We start from the raw sequence: 22,523 nt of genomic DNA, 5'->3' as shown, positions 1-22,523 counted from the left end.
GACCTTGCAGATGCGCTGAACTCAAAGACTCTCTCGTCTGCCCTGAAAAAAAGGATTCTAGCATTACACGATTTTAGAAAATATATGACACATAATTGACAATACGTTTGCCTAAGAAAGAATCCTTGAATTATTTAGAGTGACAATTCAGAGCACTAGCGAAATATATTAATTCTTGTGGGATAGCAGATTTAAATATATTGACGGAAAGAAATGAACTAGGATCCACTAGAGCGACATTTTGGAATTAGAAAATGATTATCATGTGATGATTACTATAGACTTTCTACATCTGAACATTTTTCAATCTATGTGCCGGTTAAAAAATGTGCTGTATTAAAGTGCTAATTGTGAACTCCTAATTGAATCCAAGCACCTAGCTCCTACTTAATTAAATATGCATGTTTAATTATTAATTATTTTATTTATTTTTAACTAGTCATACCCGTGCGCTCCGCTGCACCTGTTAGAAATAAATATAAAGTAATTACATAATTAAAATAGGACGTTTGATCCAGGGAACATTCGTGTTTGATAGAAGGATAAATCGTTTAATATGTTACTTAATTTAAATTGTATTTAGGCCTAAATAATTAAAATGCGATCATTTGGTCCAGAGAGCACTCAGAAGTTACTGTAATAACATTATAGCATTATGTCCATCTAGAGAAACTACACTTTCCAATGGTGAAATAATAATTAATTATACAAATCGGTTAATTTAGCTTTCGATATTACTTCATACAAACACAGAAACATTCTCTGTAGGCTATGTTTCATAGCTTTCGATTGTTGTTGTCCAAGGCCCCTTATAGACGTAGTCATTTGTTTTCATTTCATTACACTGCCTTAGATGGCATTGTATTTTAATTTTAAAACTCATTATCTCATTAAATATCAGTCCTATCAAAATTTTGCAAAGAATAAAACTTATCAGAAATCATTTTTAAAGAAACTTTTGTTATGCAACATATTTCACAAAAATCAATAATAAGCGAGATATTTCGATTTTTTTAATTCAGGCCTTCTTATAACCCCCCTTTTAAATAAAGTATTTTGAATGTCATATAGCCTAAAATCTAAGTTACAACGAACTTAATTTATATTCCAATTTTCATACAAATCAGTTCAGCCATTATCGCGTGAAAAGGTAACAAACATCCAGACAGACAGACATAGAAACAAAAATTTCAAAAAAGCGATTTTCGGTTTCAGGGTGGTTAGTTATATAATATGTTAGGACCAATTATTTTTGGAAAATCGATAATTACCAGAAAAATTTCGGCTACAGATTTATTATTAGTATAGATAATAGCACTTTAGTCGTAATTAACGTAAAAGTTAGTTCGGCAACAAAAGTACAGTATAATTCTACTTTGCATCTAGGCTAGAACTTAATCTGGTTTACAATTATATTACAGTTGTTTATTACATTTCCATATCATAAGAGATTTCTAATCGAGCATATGAGAAAGTAATAGATCTCATGGAGAAGTCGTTAATTTAATATTCTCCAATAAGTAGCATACAACTACTTAATACAGTGCTACCAAATTGTTTTAATTTTACAAAACACAAAATAACCTAGGCATTTCAAAAGATCAAAACTTACATTAGCATAGATATAATATCGAAGCTTAATTTATGAGTCTAAGTTTCACGCAATATTTTTTGTTCCCCTGAATTACGTATAAACCAGATACAACTGCAACTAATGACTAAATAGTAGATAAAAACTATTGGTGAAAATAAAGTGTCTCCTTTATTATATTACATTCTTTCTTGTGTATAAAAACTATAATTTCATGTCAATGCGTACTTTATAATGCCATAAAAAATGTTAAGTTTGCGATGCTGTACTTTTTCTTGCATATTTCTGGCTGAAGAAGGCACAATGTTCCATTTTTAGCTTAATTATTATATTTAATATTCAGGGTTGTGTTATATAACTCACAATTTGTTAATGTAGTAATATTACATTTTTTTTAAAGTAAAATATTGTAACTAAGTACTCTGCAATACATCCTTATCTAATGGGTTATTTTTAAAAACCTTTTGCATTCACTTGAATAGCAATCCTGAAACTGGGCAAGGAAAATAGGGCTAGCGCCACATGGTGACGAACCACTGAACTAGAGGAAGTAACGTCACTTTCTCTTCTACCCGCTCTGCTTTGGGACAGACAAGATCGCTGTTGGGGTTTTCCCATTTCCCCGTATTAGGAATCTACATCATTTTGTCGACACTTCTCCATTCCATCATTATTCCATATCATTCTCTGAACACCAGATGACAACGCAAGGAGGGAACTGACCTAGGGACGAGTGGGATTGCCTGCTTGAAACCTGGGTATGCAGCAAATCTTATTTAGTCAGCCAGTGTGTGTTGGGAATGCACTTAACTTGAGGGTTAGTACAATAGATCTCGGAAGGTTGAAGTGTCCCACTCCCAAAATTCAATTAAAAAGACTACTAATGGTAGTCACACATCATTCACACACATGAAGCCAGTTGTGTAGACCAATTTACCAACAGTTTGTTGCCCAGGGTGCGCCATAGGTGACTTACTGGTCTACACAACACCCACAATGAAATGAGATAATGTAAATTTGTTGAGATGCCACAGGGAAATCGGAGCTCTCAAAGGAAACTTGTGTTACCTGGACCACAAGATTACCCAAAAGTCATAATTCAGGGGTATGCCAGGTGTTACAAATATATCACACCTTGGGAAGAAGATGGCCACAAGTGCAAAAACTGTACTAACGAAATATTTGACGTTTAATATGTAATAGGTCCATTTGATTTGCAGTAGTACATACAGACACAATTACGCCCTGCCACCAAATTTTAACTAACTGTTTGTGGCCATATAGAAACAAGCAGAGAAAATTTTTCTCTATTTGGCAGCAGTGTTATCTCAAATCATGGAAGTTTTGCACTTGTGGCACTCTTCTTTCTCAAGATGTGATATTATTACCGTTAATAGCTTTATGTCTATATGTACAGAAGAGAAAAATTGTAATATTTTGACATGAAAAGTATGCTCTGATGTTACTCGTGAGACTATGGAAACAAACTTCGTGCATCTTGGTCTTCCATGCAGTGTATCTCACTTCATTGTTTATTGTACCTCGAGATTTTCCACACATTAGTCATGAAAATATTGGGTGTATGTCTACATGAATATCAAAATACACTAAACTACAGTGTTAAAGGAAGTACATACAGCACTGTATTGTATTTTATGCTTTAATTCGAGTATAAATGTCTGATGCAATCGTTGGGATTTCTTTAAATCCCCAGTCAATTTTTTTTTCACCTATTATTTAAAAAACTTAACGGCACATAATTTACTATGAACCCAAATAATAAGATACATTTCTTTTTCTGGATAGCCCACAAAAGATTCTTTATAATCTTAAAAGTAAAACACTTAATTTATGAACTGTATGATTTAAAAGGATGTATGTCATTCTACTAAAATTCATATAAGAAGGCTATTTGCATATTATGATTTCTAATATTTTTCTATTTATGAAAATCTGCATTTAAAAGTGATAGAAGTGTTACGACAGATATATTCACATTAGTGATTTATGAAACTCTTAAGTATACTGATTTCTTTTCATTCTAACTTTCGTAAGAACTTGTTACATGTAAGTGTATTTTTATTAGGGTAGTCAATTTCCCTATAAGACAAAAAAATCTTGTGCAATCTGGATCTGATATCAGATACTAATCCCATATTACCGACACTGCATCAAAAATGGATTATAATTACATTAAAAGAAGTAAGTCTCTTTCTTTACTAAGGACCTAAGTCATTTTCTTAGTCTTCTACATTCCAAAACACCATGGCTAGATGGAGACTTCATATAGTTGACAATTGTTGATACTGCTAAGGATAACAACATTTTGAAAATGATTTAAGTCTACATAAAAGCTAGAGCAAGGCATTTTAGGTGGCATTGACCTCTCCATCAAAAGGAACATAATTACGACCCAGTGACAAGGAGGCTGCAAAGAGATTGAAGAAAACACGAGCTATAGTAGAATCATCTTTTTCCAAATTGGGTCATTTCACTTCGTAATTAGAGAACATGATGTGTGTGCTAATCTATATAACATTGTAGGGTCAGGTAGAGATAAATAATTTTATTTCCTTCAATGTATGTCATGATGTTTCCCTAATGATTTTTGTAAACATTACAAAGTTTATTACAAAGTTTATTCACAAATACGTGATTTGGGTTCTGCATTCCACATATTGCAGATAAATGGTAGGATTGTGACCTATTTTTCTAATTGCACACCACTTTGGCGGGCCACGCTGTACACGTGTAGTATCTGCAGAGAGTTATTTCTTGTACTAGGGTGAGTGTATGTGTATGTGTTCATGTAAGTGTAGTGTATGGAATGAGTGATGACGATGAAGATGACAAAGGGAGAAGGGGAAACCTAGTGCTGGCATGTAACCTACTCCTGTCGAATAGCATCAAGGGGGCCACCAGGCTTAACGTCCCTGTCTGACGGACGAATCACTATCAACAGTGAGATTCAAAAAAACAGGCTCTCAAGCATTGTCGTAATAATTCAACATTAAAATGGGACACACGGACAGAAGAACGCAAATTCGATTATGCGCAATGTTCAAAACAGAGATGAGCCTGCCTGGAGAGAAATAAAAAATAGGTTGCAGCGCCAAATTACTCTTCAAGGAACGACCACTTACTTAAAATGAGGGAAAGAAGACAGGGGACAGACACTGGAAAGTTTTCTTTTCTCAATCATACTATCAGGGACTGGAATGCTCTACTTGCAGACTTATTAAAGGCTTTACCAATAACCAAAAATGTATTTCAAAATAGGCTTAAGGACTTTACTAATACGCGGTAGTATATTATGCACACTATTTTGTTGTTTTACAAGTATAGAGAATAAGCAGAGAAACATGGTGAATCTCCAGTGATTTATATTGGGTGTGCAGTATGTTGTAGTCAAAGTGCAGTGAGCTTCAAGCAAATTCTGAGTTATAGTGGCAGAGAAGAGAGATTGATTTACAGTGAAAAGGGTGTGAGTTATAGTGAATGTGCTAAAATAGCTTGCACTAGGGTCTAGGCTAGTGATTTTGAGGTTAATATAGTAAATACAATTCTACGGAATAATAAGGGTGTAATTGATGTTTTGTTATTTAAAGTGTTGTATCAGTGAAGAAGTGTGTTGTGTTAGTGAAGTTTTATAGTTTATAGTGGTAATGAAAAGTATTTGAAGTGTTAGTGAAATCAGGATAGTGTCAGTGAAATGTGCCATAGTTCCAGTGCAGTATGTAATTAGTTACCACTGCCAACGGGTATTTACCCAATTGCAGTGTGAATAAATACATACATATGTTTGCTCTTAATATGCACTGCAGAGAGATTTTGGATTTAACCCGAGTATATTGGTGCACTTAAACATTAATATGCTAAACTACAAATACCTATTAAATTCCATACTAAGTGGATACCATGACTACATATTTCAAGGCTTGTAACTACCATGGAACATTTCCAGAGAGAGAGAGGGGGGGAGGGGGGAGAGACACACAGAGAGAGGGAGAGAGGTGAAGAGAGGGAGGGGGGAGAGAGGGAGAGGGAGGGAGGGAGAGAGAGGGAGGGTGAGGGAGGGAGAGGGAGAGAGAGAGAAAATTAGGACTAAATTCACAACATAAATGGAAATGTTTCTATATAACAATTTATTTCTATCAAGGAAACTTTTTGGGGGGGGGGGGGGGAGAGCTTGATACGAACTTGACCAGTGCATTTTTCAATTTACTGTACAAAATATAATCACAAAGACAAGAATGTGATGCTCCTCACTGTGGATTACAGTTACGTGCTTTTGATTTTAAAAGAAGAACCACTGTTTTTCAATAATTATTGTTTTTCATTCTTTAGGATATTCAAATTGTCTGATGAGGATGCAAACTGCAATACGTTATCTTGGTTTTTTTATGATATCATATGCAGTTGTGATGCCAACTTCATATTCCAATGTTGAACTTACCACAGTTTCATATCATTGAAATCGTTCTATTATGCTCACTTTACTTTCAACGGTTAGCACTACAAGTTTCCTTTTCACAATTGTTTTTTGAGAAAGACATTTTGTAGATGACAGATAATCAGGGTCCTTTTCTGTGTATGTTTTATGTATGGTTTATGAAATCATATAAGTTACTAATTATTATAAAGATATATTAATGAAACAATATTTTTGTAATAACCAGCTACCACCATTGTTATTTAAAATTAAGTAACAGAACCCAAATCTGCTGTTTCTTTTTCTAAATTTACAATGTTTATGTTATACTACATCCAGAACACTAAACATTAGTCTCATCATACTTACATAAATATAAAGAAACAATAATAGCGTTATTTTTAGTAATGTCACAGCTGAGCACCAAGAGCCAATTCTACTCTCATGGGGAGCCATATGACTTCTCTTCATTCCTTTTCTTCCCTTCTGAACACCGTGCAGCATTGATGCTGAACGGATGAATATTAAGCATTCCCGTTTAGAGTTTAGAATCACTCCCAGTGCCAGCCCTGATATACGTGCTTCTACATACTTCAATTTAAGAGAAGAGAACATAATATATGTGAGACATGAAGAAAGGTAACCGAAGGTGGCATACAATGTCAACAGATTACAAATGAAATGGAAAGAAATGAAAGTAAAGTCAAATAATGATAAATTGAAACTTCACAACATGCTATAAACAGAGTATGTAAGAATACTGCATTTATATATTAATCTGAAATGTGATCACATGTACTGCACACTACATACAGAACTAAAGTTTTGGAAGACAATTACACAGAAAGAGTTCTCGAGTGCAATAACATTAAACATTTAGTAAACTCCTTGTAGCAGACCACTTAATGTATAACAAGTCGTCTCTGTGGTGCCTGTATAATACATGAAACATTTATGAGGTACTATACATTCTGCACCAAGAAGTGTAGAAAATTTTAATTTTTATCAAATTTGCATTCAAAATATAAATATGCAATTAAGTATCTGTCACCAATGAATCTATATAACATTTCTGGTACATAGTATGAACCACTGTCAAATAGTAATCTCCAATTTTAGCTCAAGACTCACCTTTGACCACTTTACACTGAGGACAGAACCACTTCCCTCTTGGAACTTTCTTCAGAGGAGGTACAACACACTCTGTGTGGTACAGAAGTGGGCATGCATCACAGCAAATCACGTGGCCACCCAAACCACAAGCATTACATACTTCCACAATTTCAGATTCTGGGCTGTAGCGAAAAAGAATGCAACAAATTACTATTTGGAAATATAACTAGAGAATAAGTGTGTCATCTTCAATAGCTATCTTTATTTCTACTATACATCATTCACTACAGTAGAGGAGACAACACTGTCCTCCGACCTTATCACATGCCATGGCTATATCCACCAATGGGTATGGAGGAGGAAGATAGGTTTTAATCTGAGATGAACTTCTGTGCCAGTAAATTCGTATAATATTTACCATTATGAAATAAACTCTCTTTCTGATAGCTCATTCTTTCCCCTCTCGCACAGCTCACATGCCATGTTCACCTTCATTAATCAAATTTTGGAATATTTGAATTGAAAAGATGAATATGAAACATTTTTTATGTGAAATATCTACAACTTCTGCACGCTTAAGACATTCAATCTCAATTGAAAATTTCTTTATATATTTTTTTCTTCTCTCTTCGGAATAAATATTATGCAGCATATATTTTATGCTGAATTTATTTTGTTTTTCCGTAATATCTTCTTTCTGGCAATAATGTCGTAATACTTTGGGGGAGGGGAGAAATTCGTAATAATTAAGGAAAATCCGTAATAGCTGGTACCACTGAACATGCATAAGCAGTTGCATGGATTGCAGCTGGCAATTTAAACAATATAATAACACACGTAACTGACAAGGTCGCTCAGAGCTAACATGCTGAATTTATATGCCAAGGAGACAAAGTTCAAATCCTAATCGGTCCACCCTGAATTTACAACTTGTCTTGGACAAGCCCATGGTCCAGGCAACACAGGGATTTTTCCAAGTATGTACTCCAGTTCCCCTATGACATTCCATCATAATAATCATCATTTATTATGAAGCACTATAGGCCCATCACCTATGGTACACTCTGGAGTCTTTGAAAACTAAGTAATGTATGTTTCTCTGCACTAGTGACATCTATGAATCATGCTTTTAGAGTCGAGATGAATAACAGCAAGGACCCTGCCTGCCATTGTTGAAAATGAAACTCTAATATGATAAATTAAAATACTACTTATAACCCAAAGACAGTGACTCGAAATCATTCAATTCAACTGAAAGGTGGGGGGGGGGGGGGGCTAAAGAAAATTCTTACTTTTGAGAATCCTGTGTCTTGTCTTTCTGAACATCATCCTCGTCAGATTCTTGAGAAAACAGGCGTCTTGTCTTCCTCGAAGCACGTACCTTTTCTGGTGGTCGACATTTTGGACAAAACCAGTCACCTTGTGGAACTTTCTATAAACAAAGAAATTTGTACTTTTTATACAAATCTCTAGAATGCAAGAAGTTCTACAGTTTAGACTATTGGTAAAAATGGCATTGGACAACTGGTTTGAATGATGACAGGACAAGAGGGAGTACTCCAAGAAAAATCTTCAGAATAAGTGATTTTGTTCACTACAAATTCTGTTTCCTAGGAGGGCAGAAATTGAACACATCACATTAACAAGCAGCACACATGCTGGTTATACGTAACTGTTGCCAGAAAAAATAAAATATCAACAATATTTCTGAAATTATTCATGTTTTACCATGTTTAGGATAAACTGAACAGACATCCTAAATTTGGTGGAACATTCCTGATTTTAGTACATTTCTTCAATCAAAGTTTCTAGGGATGCTAAAATGTCCCACTTTCAAAATAGGCTGTAGAAATTCAGATTTCTATCTGTACATTATTTTCGTCTGTGACTTCATACACGCTAATTCAATCTTAGATTTCGTTAACACTAATTCTGTCTTTGACTATATTTTACTGTAACAGATTATGCAACAATTGCTTTAAAAAAATCTTGCAGTAAATATGGGTAATAGGTTTGGTGGATACTCTTTCTCGACTCTGTGTGCTACTGCAATGCACGTCTGCATTGTTAGTAATCATTCAGTTGAGATACAGAAACATGACAAAAAGTTTTCTTTAAACATAGAAATGCTAAATAAAAGTACGTATCCTTTTCTGAGGGAAATAACATCTGACAGTGATGTTCATTGTAAAACATGTGAGACACATGTTAGTGTTACTCATGGTGGAGACAATACTGAATCATGTGAAGGGTTAATTATTTTTTTAAACAAACATCTCTCTCTCAAGGTACAATCACTAAGCAAAAGAAAATGTGCGGCATTAATGGCAAATGCATCAAATCATGTGAATGTAAAATTATTCTCAATTGCACTTCATTTCTTTGCTTACTTAAAGGCATACAAATAAAACTACTTGATATTCAGTCTCAGCCGGGCAAAAAATCATTGTTCTGAAATACTGTATCTAGCAGATGTAATATAAACATTACACATAATACAGTAGCTTCTTTTAGCGACAATATGAACACTAATTTTGGGGGTGTATCACAAAAATATTTTAGTGCACATTTAACAGGAAACATAATCTACAGTGTAAGTAGGCAGAAGCAGTTGTGAAAGTTTACTCTTATTCTTAAATATACACTGAATGAGCGAGACACTAGAATAATTTTGCGAATTTGTTAATACTGAGTATACAGTAATTGTTAGGATATGATGGTTAACACTACTATAGGTAGTAAAAGCATCCGGCACTGAAGTAGTACTTTCTGAGTTAACCCATATGTCCAGTAATATGGAAGATTCTTTTTGAAGATCTGCATCATCGTTTATGCTAAGACAATAAAACTTCACCAAGTTGTGAAAAAAATTGAAGGTGACAAAATGTGTGTAGTTGAAGTGATTTGAGATTCTACATTTGAGAAAAAATTTCTGCTACAAACAATCTGATGTGTTTCTTAATTATAAAATACAAGAACTTTTATATTATGTTTAAAGAAGACGTAACAGCAGAAAAATCTACAAACAATCTGATGTGTTTCTTAATTATAAAATACAAGAACTTTTATATTATGTTTAAAGAAGATGTAACAGCAGAAAAATCATTAAAAAGCTCATAATTTGTGTGATGCAAGCAAGTAATAAAGTTCTCATTTATTTATTTAATGTTTCAATATTATGCATTTTCAATGAATTGAAATTATATATATTGAAACTTAAAAATAATATCTACTTCGGCTAATTACTCTGATTTTCTTTTCCCTATGCATATGACAGTAGTTAAAACCTTTATTCATCATCTTTGTTTCAGCTTAGGATTAATTACAAAGTAACATGTTAAAGACTACATTTCAGATTCCCATTATCCATTACGTAACAATGATGTGATGGTCAAAATGAGAATGCTGATGTAGGCACTTTGGTGACGGTCACAAATTTTCCATCCTGCTTTAATATTTAAAAATTCTGGTCAGTTTAGTTAAGGATTATTGTGAAATAAGACTATTAAAGAAAACGTGCAGTTAACTTAGGTTTAAGGTGGTACAGGTAATGTCCAAGGATTACTGTGTCAATAAAGACTATTAAAGAAAACGTACAGTTAACTTAGGTTTAAGGCAGTATAGGTGATGTCCTTTATTGCAGCCATCACAAAGAAGCATGTTCTCTGCATCACCACGTCGTCTACATAAACGACAATGTGCATTCAAAGCCGATCTGGACCACTGAATACTGTTATCTGAAAAGTGAAAGAAGATATAAAGTTAGTATCTAAATACTTTTGCACACATTTCAGTTCATGCATCTATAATCACAAATTCAATGGACATGGGTTCCAATTCCAAAAAGGATATGGAAATTTATCTATATATGAGTGTCCTGTGTTGTCTTTCGTGTTATGCTAACTACATGACCAAGGACAGTTGCAATAGGTCAAAGACAAACTTTCAAGCTGACAAAAAGAAGTTTCGCACAATATCAATGGAACACAGATCAGGGAAAGAGAATGTTTGTTAAAAACAAAATTCTCACTAAGTGAGCATGCAGAACAGTCACATGAATCCAAACCTTGTAGGCAAATGAATTACTATAAAACATTATACCAAAATACGCATGAAGGCAGAGTACTAATTGGAAATACTGGAAAATTTAGTTTTGAGAACTGTACAGAAATTCCTTAATATGAAAGAATACAATAAGGGTCTCGTAGGCTACCAATAGCCCTTGTTAGCTGGAAGCGGGTGGATAAACAAAGTCATAAAATTTAACCTGTCTGATGGGTCCAAGGTTTCCGCGATCGTGAAATTGTATTCGATACATGGTAGGGTTAGTTGGATTATTCTCTTCACTTCAATCAGTTGTTCTGTTTCGAGAGACATGGCACCTAAACGTAAAGGTTAAGTTGAAAACTGTAAATTACAGTACTGCATAACTGAAGACCTAGAATAAAATTGCATGGCATAGTACTGTTTCTTTCTTTTTCGATCTTATCTACTGTAGTTCAAAGATGCAAGGAATTTACTGTAGTACAGTATACTGTATTTAGAATTAAACTACAGTAATACATTTAATTTAAAGCATGAAAGGATACATAATTAAGGAGCGGATTCCTATGTAATTAAATATTCTTCTTGCGTGTGATAAAACACAATTAACGAAGTTAAAAATTCCGAATTTGAAGTTTCAAGTTTAAAACCCGAATTTAATTTCACACATATTTTCACAAAAAAAATTATGTAAATACATATTTTCAGGAAATCTATTATAAACACATAAATCTTGGAGTTTTTTTTTTACTTTAAATAACTTTTTACAAGAACTTTTAAATATTTTAAAACTAAATCAATTATAAAACTCAGAAGTATGTTATCTTTTTTAAGAATTCTTTGTTGCTTCATGTTTCTAAGCGCTCTGTGGTGTATGCGTGATACATTTTGTAATAGTATCGCCTCAAGTTCTGAGAACTGCTAGGCAGCATATCAGTGTTATTATTAGAGAATAAACTAACATGGGCAAGAAGGAGAGATCTTGCAACACATAATTAGGAATGTTTATTGTTGCTGAAGATGATTTCATTCCACGCTTTGTATGTGAATCACAACAGATAAGAGCTCGGGTATGAACATTATTTAATTTAAACAAATCTCTCGCCTCTCGCTCATGTCTATCAAGTAAGGCAATATATCCTGTGATTCCCTGTTATCGGGCTTCGTCAATCGATATCCTTCAAGATATATACTGAAAGATGGTTATTTAAAAAACGATTTGGCTTTCCTATTAGCAAATTTAAGCTTTTTGTGTGACACCATAAAAAAACTCAAAACATCCAAAATCCTATTATCTGAAACAGGGAAGTGCGTGCCGTGGAAATTCAACTAGACTCGCTACCAGGTTCAGAAGCACAATTACTAAGAGACAAATTCCAGAATGTGTTTGGGAAAAACAGTGGATATAAAAAAATGTGTAAAGTTGCTCAAGTCTTGGAGGATGTGCCTGTAGATGGAATTGACGGTGTATGTGTTTGTGACATTCCTCTCTTTAAATATGCACGTCTGACATCCTGTGATGTGGAAAGATCGTTTTCAGAGTATAAGTCGTTGTTCAGAGATAATTGGCATGCATTTGTGATGGAGAATTTGGAGATGACCTTTGTTGTTCACTGCAATTCTCGGCCAACTACTAGCACTCAAGTGTGGTTGGTGAGTACCTAGTAACATTTTTTTTTTTCAAGATAAGTAAAGTATTTTTGTAAAATTTTAAAAAATATATATATTTTTTTATTTTTAGCAAATATTTTCGTACTTTTTAGCACAAAAAATAAATATATTAAAATTTTTTAGCACATAAAAATCCGCTCCCTATACATAATGCATATTATAAATTTACCGTCAGATTGGGGAGCCTCCCTCCCAATAAAGGACACCTCCCAGATGCGGACAGATTGTTATGTCCCTTCGATGTCCTTAAATGAGAGGTTTCACTGTATATGGAATTTAATGAAAGGGTGTTATTATGACAGAAGACGCTTTCCAGAAAAGTGGAATTATTTACATGGTTATTTCCACACTAAAAGTGCCCAAATATCTAAGGTAAATTTAGGATATCTTGAAGACCAACATAATCCATCCTGGCACTTTCATAAATTGTTACCGTTTTTAAAGACAATTTTGAAAAAGCAGAGTAGCCTAAGTTCAGTTATATGACTGCCAGGCGCAAACAAGCTTCGTTCTGATCACCCCGACTTTCTGCTCAGCGATCAGCTAGCTTACTAGCGACCAGCTCGGTAACCAGCCAGGCTCTGTCTTGTATGTACCCATAAAAGAGGAAGACAAAACAACTGTAGTTAACTTCCCAAGAATCTACTGAAATTCTAGAAAAATGGAATAACACCTAGAGTCAGCACCACTGAAATTAAAATTAAAAAAAAAAAAATACATGAATTTTAAAAAAAGTTAGGTTTTATTTACAGGTTCTATAACTTTGAGGTCAATTCACAACAGTCAACTGTCAATGTGGAGCAAAAAACTGTTGTTGATACAGAGGAAAATTGCTTCCATCAATTAGCCAGTTTGCTCACCCCCCTGCCATTTAACATACAGTTTGCAATGTACGATCTATTTTATGATCTAGAAAACCAATAAAAACCCTTTCAGACGGCTGGCTTCAGAATTTGAACCCAGAACCTCCTGAATCCAAGTCCAGTGACTTACCATTGAGCCACCTTGCTCACACAATTCACACACATTATTTGGTATGTATGTATATATTAAATAATAATAAAATTGAAAGATAAAATTAAAACTAATTTTATAGCAAATGGAACAATATTAAATATCATTCTCTTCGCAAATGACCAAACTTCTTTACTTTCAAATACTTAGACTGTGAAATATCACTGAAAAATAAACAAGACTTGAACAGTAAATTACAAAAATTCCAATATATGTGGGGAACCAACAAAAGAACAGTCGAATGTAAAACAAGGAAAGACCCATTCAAATTATATAAGCGACTGCATTATCTTGTCTAATGTATAGTAGTGAAACTAAGCCCATCAGAAAAACAGATGAAATGTGACTGGATTCAACAGAAATGAAGTTAAAGACAAAATGGAGAAACTCTGAGGATGGGATACACTGATAAGTTCAATCCTTGAAGTTGTTGTTGATGAATATTTTGTAAGCACAAACCATATTTTACACATTTTTTTCAAACATTAAATATTTATCAAATTTAATATTCTTTGCTACACTACTTTTCACTATTGATATTTTATGAAATATCACTTACCTAGTGTTGAAAAATGAAGAAACAACTGCGAAAAGCTTGTAGAAGCCATTAAGCTCACTTCCCATCTTTTCATTAAAGTGTTATCATTGGAGCCATCCTCTGCACCTAATGTAAATGTATACGAAAGTTATAGACATTTCATAACTAACGACAAAGTAAACGACATTTAAACTTAAACTGTACATACCAAGTGGCTTCTGCAGATATTTTTTCTCAACACTTTGTGCAATTTGAAGAATGGCGCTAGCAAGATTGTGAACTACAGGATTTTGTTGACTGCTTTGCTCGCCATCTTCCAGAAGTAATCGACCTGGATCTCTGTAGCCAATCTCTGTATCTGTTATGTTTGGACTGCGACTTCTCTCTACACAAAATTAATTTTTATTTTTAAGGATTCCTCATATTTATAATAAAATTATCAAAGTAAAAATAAAAAACCATAAACATTACAAATACTGTCAAGCAAAACAGTTATCTCAACAGAACCAGGGTTTTCAAATTACATTCCAGTAATACATATAGCTACATTCAAAGGGAATAATGTCACGTTTCAATAGCCACATGTCAATAGCAAAAATCTTTAGTATGCACACACATGCTTCCACATCATCTTCCTCCTCCTCTTCCCCCCCCCCACTTCGGTAAGTGCGCTGATTACTACTACTAAAGCACTTATTCACAAATGGTCTATTGTACACCCCATAAACTAGCAATCAACCTAGGAGGCCGCAGTAAAGCATTAATATAGGGTCTAAGACCATCACTCAGATACATAATGAATCTAGAAATCTCCTCAGGTACTTCTCATGAGAGAGAGAGAGAGGGGGGGGGAGAAGGGGAGGGAGAGGAGAAGGGGAAGAGTATATCTTATGCTGAAAGTGCTGAGCATTTTTATTTCAAATTGAGATGTGACTTAATAATACTCACCCTTTTCATCGACTTCCATCGGAATGTCACTAGAGTCTCTTTCCTGTAACACACAACTATCAGTTATCACAACGTATGTAGAGCTCAAAATGTTTAAAAAAATTTTATCACAACTACAGCCAATGACACACAACATACACACTCGTTAAATGTGCTAAAAATTAAGTAATTCAATATACATTACAGTCGAATCTCCATACAACAAAAATCGATGTAACGATTAACCCTTTTGCAACGATAAATTTTATTGGTCCCAGCATATAATCTATATTTTAAATATGTTTTTACTATTGTTACAATGACGGTCAAATTTTTTATGACATGATGAAAACTTTATAAATACTTGGTTTTCATGTTCAATACTATGTCACTTTTCATTTAGATGTTTTTTTTTTTTTAATTTCGTCTATCCTCTTTCATACTTCTGTTGACTCTGTATGAGGAGTGCGTTACAATAGAATTCTACCTACTTCAACTGCATGACTCTCAACAGGATTTGCCTCTATGGTTTCTGTCACTGGCATTTTTAACATTAGACTGTTCATTAATGATGCAAGATTAACACGAAAAAAAAAAAAAGATTTGGAGACTAAATTAGCTGCATTTAGTGATTTATATATAGAATTAAAGCATACTAATGTGGCCAAAAATATGGGTTTCTGCAGTCAACACTCGCAACATTCATGAAAAAATGCAAGGAAATAGAGGACAAGGTCACAAAAACTGCTGCAACAGAAGGTGTTGACATTGCTATGCTGAAATGATTTCATGAAATGGGGGTATTTGACATTCTTGTAACAGCCCTAATGTGTGTTTAACATTCTTGTAACAGCCCTAATGTGTGTAAAAAAAAAGTGCTTAATTTTGCCAATGTACCAATACTCAGTGATGTTGTTGTATACTTATTTCCACTATTTTCTCTTTCAGAACACAAATTTGGACAAGATTTCGTGACCCCTCATACAACAATAATCCTGATATAACAATTTTTCTAGTCCCCAGAAAATTGTTGAAACGAGGTTCGAATGTATTTATATTTATTTTTTAATATATATCTGCAGTTTCGTAAGTATTATTTCCTACTACAATCGATCTCTCAGAAACAGAAGACATTTTCCAATTTTTAAAAGATGCCATCATACATCAACATAAATGTAAACGAAGTTAGACTATATTTATATATGTTTAATATAAATCTGCAGTTTCGTAAGTATTATTTCCTACTACAATCCATCTCTCAGAAACAGAAGACGTTTTCTAATTTTTAAAACATGCCATCATGCAACAACATAAATGTGACTATAAAACTATATTACTTAAAATTATATAAAAAATAGAAGTATCATTTCCGTGACTAAATTAAGATATGCGTAAATAAATTACTTACATTTTCATCTTTCTTCACTATTACTTCTTTCTTATCATCATCATATTCGTTTGTAATATCTCCATTTTCAGTAATGTTTTCTTTCTTTGTATTACTTTCATCATCCATATTATTTTCTTCTTTTTTAACATTTTCTTCTTTCATAGATTTTTCTTCATTTTTCACATGATCGTGTATGCCCCATACAAGTTTGTCACACTGCTTATCGTAACTTTTAGCATAAATAGTAGTCCTCCACGCCTCACGACTGTAGACCTGCATCACACATACATTCCATTATTAAGTAGAGCTAACAATATTCTTATTTCTAACGTAGCTTTCCTGGACAAGGGACAACCAGAAAACGATCATGAAAACTTGATCATATAACAAATAGTAAATCACCAATGTGTTATTAATTTAAAGCTACAATTTTTACTGATGTGTCAAGGCATCTAATGACAAGTAGATTACAAATGCTTCCAGGTATAGTTCTGATCTCTGCTAGCATAGCAGAATGGAGAATTCTATTTTTGAAGGGTAACAGCAATAAAGCAGAATTTGTTACTATCAATGCCAAGATAATAACTAAAATGATGACTAAAAGAGCTGAATTTTGACATGTATGAGGAATTGATGGAACTATTTTACCTGGAACCCTATCCCTTCACTAGACTACCGAGAATGTTCACCAAGGGTATGGGTACAATATGAATCACATAGGGCAATGGCACCATTGGTTGACACTTTGAGGCAACATATTTACAAAAGAATTTGTACAATTTTATTTTTTAAAGATAGGACTATAATTTTTCTTCACTGTGCCATATTTATAAGATGCTTACAAATTAGGAAATCATAATCATTTTTCTGCAAAAAAAAAAAAAAATCAAATAAACAACCATTGACTGACACTCAAGAAGCCAGTGTATGGCAGACGTTACTCCAGTAATAGACATGGTTCACAATATTGCAAACAGGCAAGTAATGTTTTTTTTTTTTTCTGAACACGGACTACCAACTATGAGACCACCATAATAGTGTTTTTAGCATAGTTTCCCATTTTCAATATCTAGGATACGATATTGGCCAAGATTTTGACAGTGATATTGATAATAAAATTTCAAAATTTAATTCAATATGTTGAACAATACGAAACACTCTAAGAAGAAAAACAATGAAAGAAACGCAGATGAAATTCTATAAGGTTACGGCTCTTCCTACTGTATTATATGGATCCGAAAATTGGGTACCAATAAAAAAGAATGTGAGTAGAATTCAAGCTAATGAAATGAAATTTCTTAGATACGTGAAAGGATGTACACGAGAAGACAATTAGAAATGAAGATATAAGGAATGAACTACAGATTACATCACTAAATGATAAAATAGAACAATACAGAAACAAATGGTTACGTCATATAGAAAGAATGCCTAAGGAAGAATCCCCAAACAAATACTTTCATATAATCCACAGGGAAGAAGAAATATTGGTAGACCAAGGAAAAGATGGCTAGACCTTGTTGACCAGAACAGGTGAAATCGCCTAAACCTTGATAGGGGAGGAGGAGGAGGAGGAGGAGGAGAAGATGAAGAAGAAGAAGAAGAAGAAGGAAAACAAGAAGGAGAAGCATTTTTCACTGCTGAAAACACCCACTTGTCAAACTGAAGACTGGTTTCTTCTGAGAAAACCTGATTTTCAACTTCAATTTCTTCTGTAAGATCATGAAGAGCGAGTTCACTGCTGTTGTCATGAATAGTTATCTCTAAATTCGAATTCGAAACATCACTTGGAGTTGGAGGCCTTGCTATTTTAGCACCACCTTTTCTCTTTCCTTCTGTTTCAAGTTCTCGTAGTTTCTTTTCTCTATCTTTTTGCTTATCCTTTTCTTTCTTTTCAAAATATTCCTGCCAAGCTCTGAATGAAATAGCAGCAAGTAACTTGGCACATCTTCTGGTCCTCTGCTTTTTCTTTTGTGAAGTTCCTGCCAAAATAACACTCTTTTAAATGGGGATGGCACATCATTACCACTTGTAGCAGGAGAAATTGCTTTAGCAAGTTTTTCTCCTCTTCCTAAAGAGTTCTCATCAAAAGTCGACGTAGTCCTAAGGGTCCTTGATGGCTCAATTTCATTAGCTGGTGGTGCTTCAGTCATGAGCTGCAGTTTGAAATTCAACTTCATTAGGAGAGTTCACAGAATTAGAAGGGTTGACAGAGTTAGATGTGGATTCATCATCCTTAAACATTTTCCAAGTTTTATATAACTCAATGAAAGATTCATCGTCATTTCAATTTGTAGAATTATTGCTCTTGAAATTATTTTTAAAGGAACACAGTGTTTCATTGCTTATTTGATTTTTTTTTTCAAAACTGGCTTAGACTGCATAGGAAGCATAATCAACAACTGGATATAAGGAAATCTGGAATAAAACCAGAAGGAAATAACGTAATAATAAGAAAATCAATAAATGACAAATTTTATCCAATGTTTGACATCCCAAGTCACTGGTGTGAAAGCAGATACTGAAACTAGTAATAGAATTGACACCACGTGTTTTTGTCTTAAATTGTTATTTCTAGCGTCAGGCATTATTTCTTAATGATGTTACTCTGCTTTAATTATGCAAATAAAGTAAAACATTACTTAGAACACTTACCACAAACTGGAATGTAGCCATAATGTCCTATACTAGTTTACCAAAACAAATTCTATCGTATGTTACAAGAGGTCACAGAAGCTTAGGAAGACCTAAAAACCGATGGGTAGAGACCATAACAGACCACTAGGTCTAATACGTGGAATGTTGTTGTTGACGTTGTTGGATGTAAAAAGATATTCTCTATCTTGCTTCTTAACAAAAAAAATTAGTATTCTAGTGTCACACCACACAAGCCACAACAATTTAGCTCCTACCACATGTGTGCCTCCAGTGTTTCAAAGTTGAATCACATGAATCATTTGGTAGTATCCAAAGATAACATTAGCAAACACCTGCTCCAAATGAAAGTTGAAGTGCCATTTACAAGTAATTTTACTGGTATGTATCAATCACTGGTGTCATTGCCCTATGATGTATTCAATCAGCAAGTGATTTGAAGCTTGATATTAAAGGCAAAATCTGACAAAATCACATCACAGCAAAAGCTTCCTCCTGAAGTAGAGTTTTCTTTTTGTTACAGTTACATAGAACTCAACTCTCTGGAGTAACAACTTACTATATATTTCCAGCATATATTGAATCCTTAACGACACATCTCTCTCCTAACAAAATATTATTTCCCTCCAAAAAAACACAGTGTCTTCTAGATACATTTGAATGTCATTTTGCGCAATGCTATTATATCAAATCTAAAATCTTTGATGCTCTGTATCTCAAATTCAAGATTTTGTAAGCTCTTGTTCAAGAGAACACCTCAATTGCAATATTTCCAATCACAATGATAAAATATTCAATTGAATTTACGAAGTGTGAAACTGAAACATCAGGAACTTTTCTAATTCGACTTGACCAAACCGAAATTCTATGTGGTACTTGATAAAAAAAAAATTTCGAGACTGAATCAGTTGACAGGTACTTGAAGTTTCAAACATATTCACGTATTTCGTTAATTGGCAATTCCCATGCAGTACGAGAATTTTTTTTTTTTTTTTTGTAATGGAGGATCCTTAACTTCCTAAATCTTCCAAATCTTCAAGCATTATTTCCTGATATTCCACTCACACAAAAAAAATATTATTTGGAATTCCATTTCAGCACAAGACTTTTTTTTCCTGACTGATTTGACAGAAAAAAATTTCTGAAATAATTCAATCGAACATTTTCAAACTTGATTTGTTGATCATACTGAAGACCCTAGCTTATCAATTTCCTTTGCTTTTTGTTTTGTTCTTTATTAGTGCATAAAATATCCTTTTATTTTCTCTAACATTTTTTTCTAATTCTTCTGTGAATTTTAATCAAGTTCTTCATTGTTCAAATATCACCATTTTTTTGTTTGCCAAAGACAGTCTCTTTAAATTTTCCTTCTTAACCTCTGAGTTATCTTTAAACCATTTCCACCAAGCATCAATCTTTCTTCTTACTGCTAGCTTTATAGCTTCATTTATAGGTGTGTCTGTTTCTACTTCTTTCTTCCTTTATTCATCTGGCATATTTCCTCTACTGCCAATATACAGACTCTTTAAACCATGTTTAAGGATTTCAGTTTAAATTTTTTCCAAACAGTCCTCTTGTAATTTTTTGTCACTTAATGCCAGTGTTTTTACTTTTTTTTTCTTTTTATTCTGGAATATTTTCTCAATCATATGTCTAAAATAAATTACTAATAGACTATTTCTCTTAGATTTTCACTTAGGATTACCTAACATTTTCTTCCCACAGAGTGTATGACATAAAATAATAATCTATCACAGTTTCAAGCTGTCCATCCAATGAATATCTTGCGATTATATTACTTCACCATTGCGATTTTCTATTTGTTTTGTCGACATACCCAGAGGTGATAATCTTTGAAGTGGGTTATCCGTAATCCCATCTTATTCAACCCCTTTCGCCTTCATAAAGTCAATCTGAACCATATTATATATAATAATTACATATTATCAGTTACTACTTTTGTAATGAAACATTCTTCGTTGCATGCTTTGCAACTAAGAGATGCTTTTCTACGAACTTCTTCTTGAAACATACTTCTCCTTGATTTTCTGTGTCAGAAGTGATTCCAGTGTTGATGTGCTTTTTTATACAGGCCTGAATTCTGTTTGATTCTTCCTTGCAACACTGAACATTTTTTCTGTAATTACTGTGCTATTAAAAAAGAATGACGAAGTGTGCTTGTTTTCCAATATTTCACTTATACATATGTTTTGTGTTCCTTTGAATCAATGTGTCTTCTAAGTCATCTCAGCCACCAAGAGCTACATAAATATCATATTATAAGCACACACTACAATACACACAGGCTTTCACTAACATGTCATACAATTAAAAACATGGCCATTCCTTTGTGTAACCATCTCAATATTTTTGTAATAATAATGTCTTCTTACTAGTGGATGTAGTTTGAGAACTTACATGCTTCATTTCAGAAAATCAATCACTGGAAATTGAAATACTGGAAATAACAGTCACATATAGTGTATGTAACAGATAAAAGCAGAATTAAAGTGCCAAATTTAGTAGCCTTTTTGCAGTTTCACAAACCACACCACACACCAATGATGTAATGCCATAAATTCACTGGTTTCCTGGTTTAACACCAGCGACTGTATCAGATAAAAGTAACGATTTCATCTGCATAGCTACCAAATGCTGCACACAGAACTAGAAGCAAGCAGTGTTGAAATATTTTCTCTCGTTTCCTATCTGTGGCATAAATTAAAATATTATATATTTTTTTAAAGGAATGAAGCTGTGCTAGAAACAGTGAATGAAGAAATAATAATGCCGAAAGAGATCAGGATGAGAAAAATAAATTAACTGGGTCACTAGCTGAGAAGAAACTGTCTACTGAAGATGCACTGGAAGGAATGGTGAATAGAAGAAAAGTTCGAGGCAGAAGAAGATATCAGATTGTATGCGGAGACTAAGAGGAATGTGGAAAATAAAAAAGACTGAAGAATGCTGGGTTTGTAGTGAAAGGTCTGCCCTTGGATAAAACACAATGAATGAATGAATGAATGAATGAATGAATGAATGAATATATTTTTTCTTCATTCATTTATATATATATTCTGTAATAATTTTCCTTTTGACCATAATTCCACAATGGGGGAAAATCCATAACAGTTGGCACCTGTGTATA

The 22,523-nt window shown here is 33.5% G+C and overlaps 1 protein-coding gene across 3 annotated transcripts in view; it reads right to left on the bottom strand.

Annotated features, from left to right (window-relative positions):
• Positions 1 to 22,523, bottom strand: part of LOC138709148 (bromodomain adjacent to zinc finger domain protein 1A-like) — a 111,564-nt gene that overhangs the window by 23,121 nt on the left and 65,920 nt on the right. For all 3 annotated transcript variants that reach the window (XM_069839683.1, XM_069839685.1, XM_069839684.1), the window contains exons 15-21: positions 16,739 to 16,993; positions 15,352 to 15,394; positions 14,612 to 14,788; positions 14,425 to 14,529; positions 10,734 to 10,873; positions 8,429 to 8,568; positions 7,155 to 7,318 (exon numbers count right to left, since the gene is read on the bottom strand). In XM_069839683.1, coding sequence (XP_069695784.1) covers positions 7,155 to 7,318; positions 8,429 to 8,568; positions 10,734 to 10,873; positions 14,425 to 14,529; positions 14,612 to 14,788; positions 15,352 to 15,394; positions 16,739 to 16,993 — 1,024 coding nt within the window. The remainder of the gene's footprint in view (positions 1 to 7,154; positions 7,319 to 8,428; positions 8,569 to 10,733; positions 10,874 to 14,424; positions 14,530 to 14,611; positions 14,789 to 15,351; positions 15,395 to 16,738; positions 16,994 to 22,523) is intronic.

This window comes from Periplaneta americana, chromosome 11 (genome assembly GCF_040183065.1).
Source record: "Periplaneta americana isolate PAMFEO1 chromosome 11, P.americana_PAMFEO1_priV1, whole genome shotgun sequence".
In the NCBI taxonomy this organism is placed as follows: domain Eukaryota; kingdom Metazoa; phylum Arthropoda; class Insecta; order Blattodea; family Blattidae; genus Periplaneta; species Periplaneta americana.
Note: the sequence above shows the minus strand (reverse complement) of the source record. Positions and strands in the feature narration are given on the sequence as shown.